Source organism: Uloborus diversus, chromosome 2, assembly GCF_026930045.1.
Source record: "Uloborus diversus isolate 005 chromosome 2, Udiv.v.3.1, whole genome shotgun sequence".
NCBI classification, from domain to species: Eukaryota; Metazoa; Arthropoda; class Arachnida; order Araneae; family Uloboridae; genus Uloborus; species Uloborus diversus.
The window spans coordinates 221,237,928-221,247,307 of NC_072732.1; the positions used below are offsets into that span (position 1 = coordinate 221,237,928).

General features: G+C 42.0%; 1 protein-coding gene across 1 annotated transcript; it reads left to right on the forward strand.

Annotated features, from left to right (window-relative positions):
- The first annotated feature begins 2,982 nt into the window (after positions 1-2,982).
- Positions 2,983-5,843, forward strand: LOC129216835 (leucine-rich repeat neuronal protein 1-like). Its single transcript, XM_054851051.1, has 2 exons — positions 2,983-3,234; positions 3,962-5,843. The coding sequence occupies exons 1-2, from the start codon at positions 2,983-2,985 to the stop codon at positions 5,708-5,710; spliced, it is 2,001 nt and encodes a 666-aa protein (XP_054707026.1). The 3' UTR covers positions 5,711-5,843.
- Positions 5,844-9,380: the final 3,537 nt, after the last annotated feature.

The following is a 9,380-nucleotide window of genomic DNA, read 5'->3' on the forward strand; positions in this document are numbered from 1 at the left end:
AAATCCAGAAAGAGTAGCAAAATAATTTCATCATCACCTACTTGAGTTGCACGCATTTGAATCATTGAGAAGAGATAAAATTGAGGGAGTGGAGACTTTCTTACGTGAACCAAAGACCCCAAGTCACGTGACAGATTTCAAAGCAAAGTATTGGAAGAAATCGGGTTTCTTTCGCTCGTTTCACGCAAACCCATTCGTCGTTGCTGAGTCACGTGACTTGAAATCGTAGCCTCAACTTTTGCTAGGTCAATGATTGGACTAACTCCCACCATTTACATTCCTGCTCTAAGATTTGAATCTTATATAATTAAAAACATAAGCGTTTGTATCTATGTATGTACCAATGTTTCTATGTATCTATGACCTATTTTCTTCTCCCGAACGACAGTGAACTGACCATCGAACCAGGTATCGATGAATTCGTTATCTTCCCGTCTTTATGTTTGGCTATTTAACATAATCCTCCGATAACAATTAGCCGAGATATCCATTAAAAACTATTCATTATGACACTTAGATTTCTACATAAAATCCCTACTTTGCGAAGGCTTTCCTCCATTCAAATTATTATTCAGTGCCTCATCTCAACTTCCCGCAACAATGCTTTTATTGAATTTTGTAGCGTGAAGAAATTCATTGAGACGAAAGATCTGTTGCTGTTTTTTGTCTCAACTATGAGCAAATAAAATTCTGGGTTTGTTTAAAAGGCTTCTCCTGTAATCGGGAGATTTAAAATGTTTATTTTTTGGTTATTTTTCCGATTTTTTTGAGCAATCACGATTGCTTATTGCTTTCATTTGACCGTTTTGATGTGCTATCATTTTATTTTCCCGCCAGCACCCTCTGCAGCATTACCGTCGACCGGGTTCTAACGATGTTGCTCCTATAGCGAAAACCGTCTCCAGGTTGCATCCATATGCTACACACACGCGCATACATACATAACTACACACACACACATGCGCACACACAAATACATACACCTACACACACATACACATACACACACAAACACATACATACACACACGCATACATACAGACACATACACATACATACAGACACCTACACATACACACACAACTACCCACGCACTCACACAAACACAAACACATATGCCTACACACACATACACATTCCCCTCCACACACACACACTCATACACACAAATACCCACACACTCATACCTTCACACAAACACGCATGCCTACACACACATACACATACCCCCCCACACACACATAAACACATACGCCTACATGCACACACCCGTGATTGCGAAAAACATAATTTGAATTCAAGAGGTCAAAATTCAAATTATTATTATTATTATTATTATTTTGGTTCAAGCCTGATTGTTGAACACGCGTCACTTGACATAACTTTATTTTCGAGGTGCACCGTGCAACGCCGGGTGACGTAGCTAGTACGTATTTACGCGATGTCATCAGAGGCGCCCCGATGGGAGGTCACTGCGACCACGCAAAAATTTCCCATTCGGCAAATTTTGTGAGACGATTCGGCAAAATTTGGAGTCACATTCTACAAAATTATCATCATTCGGCGAAATTTGGAGTTCCATTCGGCCTCCCAAAAATATAAGTTCGGGACGCCCCTGGATGTCACTCACACTTGAGTGAAGTTTTTTGATTCGTTCTATAACTCGGAGGGATACAACACTATGTCCCTTTTTTTCCCCAAAATGACATTACCGAGTTAAAATCAGCTTTTCTCGTATTTCCTAGAGGCATAGAGCACTATGTCCAAAACCAGTTATTAATTAATGGATATAGCGTATTTTAAAAGAACAGCAAGTCCACTTTCTTTTACAGGGATAGAACACCATGTGGTTTAAACTGCTCTCCTGTAAAGTTAAGAAAATGGACATAGTGTTGTATACCACCGAGGTACAGAACTAGACTTAAGTATTTATGGAATTAATGTGACTAGCTGCTGCTGTTCCTATGGGACAATTTATGCCACAGTGCAGCACAAAAATTTAAGCACAGAGCAAATATTTAAAGGAAATTTTTCGAAGGAATGCTTTGAAATTTCTACAGTAAGTGGATAATATCCACCTACTTTGCATGGCATCCCGAAGTATCCCCTGCACCTACCGTTTACACGGTTTATCAGTTTTAGATATCCTGAATTTATCTGGACAAATGGGACTTCAGGAATATCCACCTGCAGTAGACAAACAAGTTTTACTTGTGAAGAGTCGTTGCTTACAGCAAGAAATAAGTTTCAAAAGAACATTCGTGCCAAACTTCCTGATAAGGAGCACACAGTGAACCTCTTGATCTCTGTATCGCGCTTAATGCCTTTCCCCATTGCCTACGAATTCAAAGTTTTCCACCGCGCGTAATGAATGCAATGAATGCTGAGACACACTATATTTTGTTTTCTTAAATAGTGTAGGAGGGTAACGGCACCAGTAACTGATATGCTTAAGACATCGCTCTAAGGTTAACTCCATTCTCTGAGCATTTTAATCTATTTAGAATTTTAAAACAATTTTTAACTTAGTTGGAGTTAAGGCCCCTATATACAAGCCGACGCATCAGCTTAAGATCAGTCTTTTTGGATCGGAGCGCGTGTTTGAGTGGTTGTCTTTTCTGGCGAGGAATCGCGTTTGGTGATTGTTCACTGTGAGCAATTAGGCGGCACATGAATTATTTATTAAATAAAATATTATTTTCGGCAAATTTGGCGAAATCCGAAACTTTGCTGTAGTAACCCTAGCAGTGCAACAATGAAAAATCCGATCCAAAATGGCTAAACTTAAGCTGTGCGTCGGCCTATCTATATAGCGGCTCTAACTCCAACAAACTCGTTTCTGTCTAAGTCACAAATGACGCACAGGTGCCACGTTTCCACATCGCCATTTCTGACCACCTTCCCCGTACTCTTCCCACAGGTGCATAGGAACCAAGAGCGGGATGCGCCCCATCCGGGCCCCCTGAAGAAGATGGGTGGGCCATGAGGGCGGCGCGCGTGCTGCTGCTCCTCCTGCCGCCGCTTCTCCGTCCCGCCGCCCCGAGCTGCCCCGGGCCCTGCGCCTGCGCACTCCCGCGCACCGCCGACTGCTCGGGGCGCGGCCTCTCCAGCGTGCCCCGGGACATCCCCCCGGACCTGGAGGCCCTGCTCCTCTCCGATAACCAGCTCACGGACCTCTACGGACAGCTGCCCGAACTGCCGGACCTGCAGATGCTCGACCTCTCCTCCAATCAGGTAATCCCTTCTCGTCCTGTCGGTCGAATCTATCGAACAGAGGTCAAAGTAGAACGCCTAGCACTCCTATCAACTCTCCCGAATTCTCATAAAAACAGCAAAGTTCCCTTGGATCAAAAGTTGTTTTCGGTAAAACGATCGCGATCAGAAAAACAAAACCTTTTCCCACACGTGTCTGGAAATTGTATTTGTTCGATCAGTTTTGAAACATGTTTATTTCATTTACTCTCTTTCAAATTTTTTCTCAAAAAATTCGTTAAAAACGCTCTCTACTTTCTCTAAACATCCTAAATTTGTTCCTGCTGCAAGGAATGCTTATTATTATTAAATTTAAAAAAAATTAAGCCTTAAAAAAAATGAATAAATAAATAAGCCTTAAAGTTGCAGTTCAAAAAAGTAACTGTAATAACAGTGTTTGTTCTCAATTTCCGAATTTCGGGCTCTGCCGGATTTCCGAGCGCCGAATTTCAAGTCCTACAGAGGTTAATTTAAGAAATCCCTACTTATCTGAAATAGAATTAAGAAGCACTAATTGTTGTTTTTTAACAAAAGAGGCGGTATTTACACGACCTAAAAAGTAACCCCGTGATGACAAAGAGATGCAAAATTAAGAACGATTATCTCTGTTGTTGAAGGTATTTTTTTTAGAACCTATACGATTCAAAATAAGAAAGCACTTGAGGTGAAAGAAAAGTACATTTAAAATTAATTATCTTGCTTGCTGCAGGTGAAACAACTGGGCCGAGGTCTTATCTTCCACAACTTGGGCGAGCTACGAACCTTGAACCTCTCCTACAACGACTTCCGGACCGTCTTCAATGGCGTCTTCCGGGGCATCCACAAGCTGAGGTTGCTGGCCATGACTCACGTCCAGATCAAGTTCATCGAGGAGCACGTATTCGACGGTCTCAAGGAGCTGAGGCGACTCCATCTGTCCCACAACCAGCTCAACGCCATCTTCCCGGAGTGGTTCCGTGATTTGGGGCGCCTGGAGGAGCTGAGACTGGAGAACAATCACATCTCCTACGTCAACAGCGGGACCTTCTCGGGCCTGGTCGCCCTGAAGAGGCTGTCACTGAGCGGGAACAGAATCAGGGGCATCAGCGAACACGCCTTCGACAGTCTCGAGAACCTCACTACGCTCGACCTGGAGGATAATCAGCTAGTCAAGGTGCCCTCGGCGTCTTTCAAGGCCACCAAGAGCATCAAGGTCCTGAAGCTCGGCGGGAACTCGTTCCCGCAACTGCAGACGGGCGACTTCGTGCACCTCTCGCTGGAAGAAGCCTTCGTGGAAAACATACCCGAGCTGGTGCTCGTGGACAGGGGCGCCTTCTGGGACTTGCCATACCTGAAGGCGCTCCATCTGCACCACAATGCCAAGCTCCGGTTCATCGACGCCCACGCTTTCATCAAAGTGCCCAACCTCAGAATACTGTCTCTGCACGCGAACAACTTGTCCGCCGTCAGCAGGGAAGTGGTGAGAGGCTTCGCGAAACCCGTGCAAGTCAGCCTTTACGAAAACCCGCTGCTGTGCGATTGCAACGTTAAGTGGATACACGAGATGGCGAACGTCAACTCCAACCGGGTGCGAATTCTGAAGGCGGAGAGGATGCTGTGCGACCGGCCGCCGAGCCTCCACCGCACCCCCCTGAAAACTCTAAACAGAACGCTCATTCCCGACAACTGCCCTCCAGTTCTAGTGGGTCCTGCCAATCTAACGGTCGACAAGAAGATCGGAGACAAGCACGTGTTCCAATGCAGGGCCCACGGAATTCCTGTTCCTAACGTCCACTGGATTCTGCCCAACGGCGCTGTCCTCAACCAAACGTCCAATGACATCCACTTTCATCTCAACTCTCCCGGTAGCCTAGGTATCTACCACTTAAAACCCAAAGACTCCGGTACCTACACTTGCCAGGCGGAGAACTTTCTCGGTGAGGCGATCAGCCTCACCCACCTGACCGTGGAGAACATCGACATCAACCTCTTTCCCCTGGGGGTGGCCTCCACGTTCGTGACTGTGGTGTGGAACGGCACCGCCCGGAACGCCTTCCCCGAATACGAGATCGTGTACAGGAAGGAGAACGGTGCGAAGAAGGAGTACCAGTCGGTGACCGTCAGCCAGTTCTTCAGGTCCTACACCATCAACAACTTGGAGCCCCGAAGCAGGTACAAGTTCTGCATAGGCGTCAAGTCCAAGGAGGACAAGCAATACGTCCGATTCTCGTGCATGTGGGTGCAGACCAGGGACGAGAGTTTCATGCTCCAGGGCATCCACCACACGAGCAATGTGGCGGTGGCGGCCGTCTTGGGCATCGTCACCACCATGAGCGTGGTGGTGTGCGTGCTGCTCGTGGTGGCCAGGAAATATCGACAGCGGTACTACGACACGCCGGAAAAGTCCCTCGTCAGCAACATGGCCCAGATACCGATGGAAAATCTGCACAGCCCTCTCGTGTCCCAAGCCGGACTATAGAGATTTGCTCAATAGATAAAAGAAACACAAAAACGTAGCGTATACGTTACTCCTGTATTTCCTTGAGAGCTATTTGTTAACATGGCGAATGCATGTAACACCAGGAAAAAGTTTACAAGATGACATACAAAAATATAATGCATAAATAAATGCATAATATGACAGCTCATATATGAGTGCCCCAGCATTTCACAGAAACGTTCTAAAATTGTCTATCGAATAAGTTATACGGGAGGGGAATTAATGTGAAGCGCAGACTAAAAGAAATGTTGATAACTCAAGACATCCATCAAATCTTACGTTATTTTCACAAATTGAAAATATTTCGAATATCATATCAAACTTTAGCTGCCAATGTTTAGACAAAGACACATTATTCAATGAAAATAAGGTAAAAAAATAAGAAAGAAAGTATACTTTTATAATGCAGTTGAAACATTAAAAAAGACTGATTGGTATTCTCATTGTAACCCATTGATTTTGTCCTTTGAATCAGAGACGAAATTCAAGCTTATGCTCTTTTTGCCCTTATGACAAATCTTACCCAGCAGTTGCCATAACTCATTATACTTTTTCCTATTTTTCTTGGATATTTTGTTTTAACTAATGCTCGCTTTTTATAAATTCGATACATTGATGTATAATTTATGCTTAGCATGTTCTACTGACATGCAACTAATATTTTTTCTCAAAAACGATCGCCTTTAAATCTCAAACGCTTTTTCTCAGCTCGTTTGAAAGGACAATTTCCAAAGCAGGCAAAACAGGTATAGTAATGAATGCTTCATATGCATTATCAACATAAATGCATTCAAACTTGTATTGAAATGAAAACGGAGCCGATGTATTGATCAATGACAAGTTTAGTTCAATTGTTTTTCGATGACAACAAATCGTAGGGAAAATTCTCAGTGCCGAAAAAGGAAAACTAAAACTTGCGTAAGCACAAATCATCAAAAAGGTAGGGGCTTTTTTTTGGTCGAATAACCAAATAAATGCAAGAGTTATCAAAGGAAATGATAGACAGAGAAAAAGAGGAACGATAGATGAACGTACAGGCTCACGCTTTCAGTACATACGTTTCCAGAATCTATTAAAATCATAAAATGTCGCCTATCTGTTGTAACTGGCGGATGAATCTTTATGGCGAGAAGCATTCGTATCCATGATAACAATTAGCTCACAAAACCGTTTAGCAGCTACCAAATAATGCTCACGAAATAGCCACTTAGAGGTTGCATAGATCAAGGAAGATATCAATACAAAGTGCATTAGTGTGACGATTATCTTTAAGGAAATCAAGCGGTAGTTGTCAGAAGAAGAAAAAAAAAGAGTTGCAAAGCCCAATATTAGTAAAAGTAGATGCATAGCAGTGCAGTCAGACTTCACGTGAGAAAACTGAACCCGTTTGAGTTGTCTAAGAATGACTGCAATATGTGACGATCGAATGAAAATGCATTAGGATTGTTTTCAAAAAGATCCTGCGGTTTTAAACAGCGTCCATACTTGAGCACAGCTTAACCTAAACTAACTGGAGGCAGACCACCCTAACGGTATCTCTGCCCTCGTCATATCACTTCTCAGGGCCCGACTAACTAAAAGAGTGGCCATACAATAATTTTGTGACCCACAATAATTTTGAGGCCCCCTGAAGACCCTATAGCGGAGTGCAGTGGTTGATTTACAGGTTTGGGATCCTTCGGAATGCATACATGTATTTTTCGTATAGTTGCAATACTATGCATAATTCTTTAAGTAATTTGGGGGCCCCTTAGGAAGATTGGGCCCCAGGCCCAGGCCTGTGCGGTAATCAGGACCTGTCGCTTCTGCGCTTGTCATGAGACAAGCGCAGAAACGATGTAACTATTTAATGACGTAGTTCTGATTGGGCTCACGCTTAAGTACGGATGCAATTTCATTTAGATAACTGTATTTCAAAGAACCATAAATATAGGATGTGGCAGAATTAACTATTGCTTTCAGTGTATGGATCTGAGAACGAGTAGTTTCGTGGTTATTGGAAAACTGGTGAATTCACTCTCCATTTGTTGCTGCAAGAACATGGCACATACAGTCGAATATTTCCGAGGACTTTTTAATCACATTAAATAGAAAGTTTTCAACGATATGCAGCGTTTCCATTGTGTCACAATAGAACGAAATATATCAATCAACGCGTCAGCCAAATTTACAGCTTTTAGCACTCTATCCATAATAAGAAATGACACACAAGATATTACGTTACATCGAGTTCCCCCTTTTTTTTTTTTTTTTGAAAGAAAAAAAATTCTGAGGTACTGTCATATAGGGTGGGAAACGGATATTTTCCGTTCAGAAAAAGATAGCATTCTGAAAGACGTTAGGTTATTCTGCCACGCCTAGTGTAATCGGGTACAATAATTTTAATCAAGAAAGTCTATTCCAACCACTAAAAACATTGAAGGCATATTTATTTATTTGTTTTGTAATATACAGTGTCGTAGACAAATTCTGATTGAGCATAGGGTTGCTTTCATGTCAATGTCTATCAAGGAGGTCAGATGACTCATTTAGCCACTTGCACTGGAAGAATATCATGAGCGTCGAGATGCTTTTGCCACAAAATCGCTAGCAACGTACTGTACACGTCGGCAGGAAATTTTCACAGAAATAAAAATGATATGTGGGGCAGGTTGCTTTTTAATTCTTTTAATGCAAAAAAAAAAACATACTTAAGGTATTTACTGCCACACAGTGAATTACAATTAACTGCATGTTATGTGCATCCGCAAAATTCTTACCGGAGCAAGTTACTAACACCAGTGATACAAGGACATGCATTTAACACGCTTTTTAAATAAATAATCACTAATCGAACAATAGGGAAGGTGGTCATAGGATTTCCTCTTTTATAGAGTCACCAATTCCTATTCTCTGGCCACTGTCAAGGTGGGGGGCATAGCACGTCTCTTCAATGGGAATTGCCAAGACAAATAGAATGTTTACGGTGATTGGAATAAAAATTTGACCCTTTGTCTTTCTTATGAAAGATTATCTCTTAACATTTAATTTTTTTTTTTCTTAACTGTTCAAACCCAATCTTTTTCCTGTGTAAATGTTTGTCTTTTTTTTTCACCGCACAATTCCCATGAAGGAAAAAAAGTTAAAACATGATTGTTGGAAATGGCCATGATATAATGGAGATGAATGTAAAGGCTACCATTTCTGCACCAGAGAAATCTGTCCTCTTAGGCAAGAAAGACATAGCTCAAACTTCTGGCTCATGAGCATCTATTAAATTATATGTTTCTCAATTATTGTTACCCTTGCAATTGATACTTACAATATTTATTCTTAGTTACTTAGAACTAATATGTTTATAAATGTATTGTAAAATGATCTTTATATGAAGAAGAAATCCTGCGAACAAAAAATTGAGTTACGCTCTTCTTGCTTAGGAGGGCAACAGTGGGACACCTAAAATCAAGGGCGCCCATATAGGGGGCAAGGGGGCTCGAGCCCTTAGAAGTTAGAACTTTCTTGCTTTTAGTACTTTTTCTTTGCAAAAATGTAAAAATATTTCTTCTCCAGTCATTAATGAATAAGTTATTAAAAAAGTCAAATTTTAATGACTCGAATCTGACCTGAAATTTGTTTTCATGGGGAAAATATCATGCTAAACCATGGTTAA

Bases quoted from the DNA above. Each gene is read 5' to 3' on its own strand.
- LOC129216835 (XM_054851051.1), top strand. From the start codon at position 2,983: ATGAGGGCGGCGCGCGTGCTGCTGCTCCTCCTGCCGCCGCTTCTCCGT. The intron at 3,235-3,961 runs GTAATCCCTTCT...TGCTTGCTGCAG, and splicing joins TCGACCTCTCCTCCAATCAG to GTGAAACAACTGGGCCGAGG.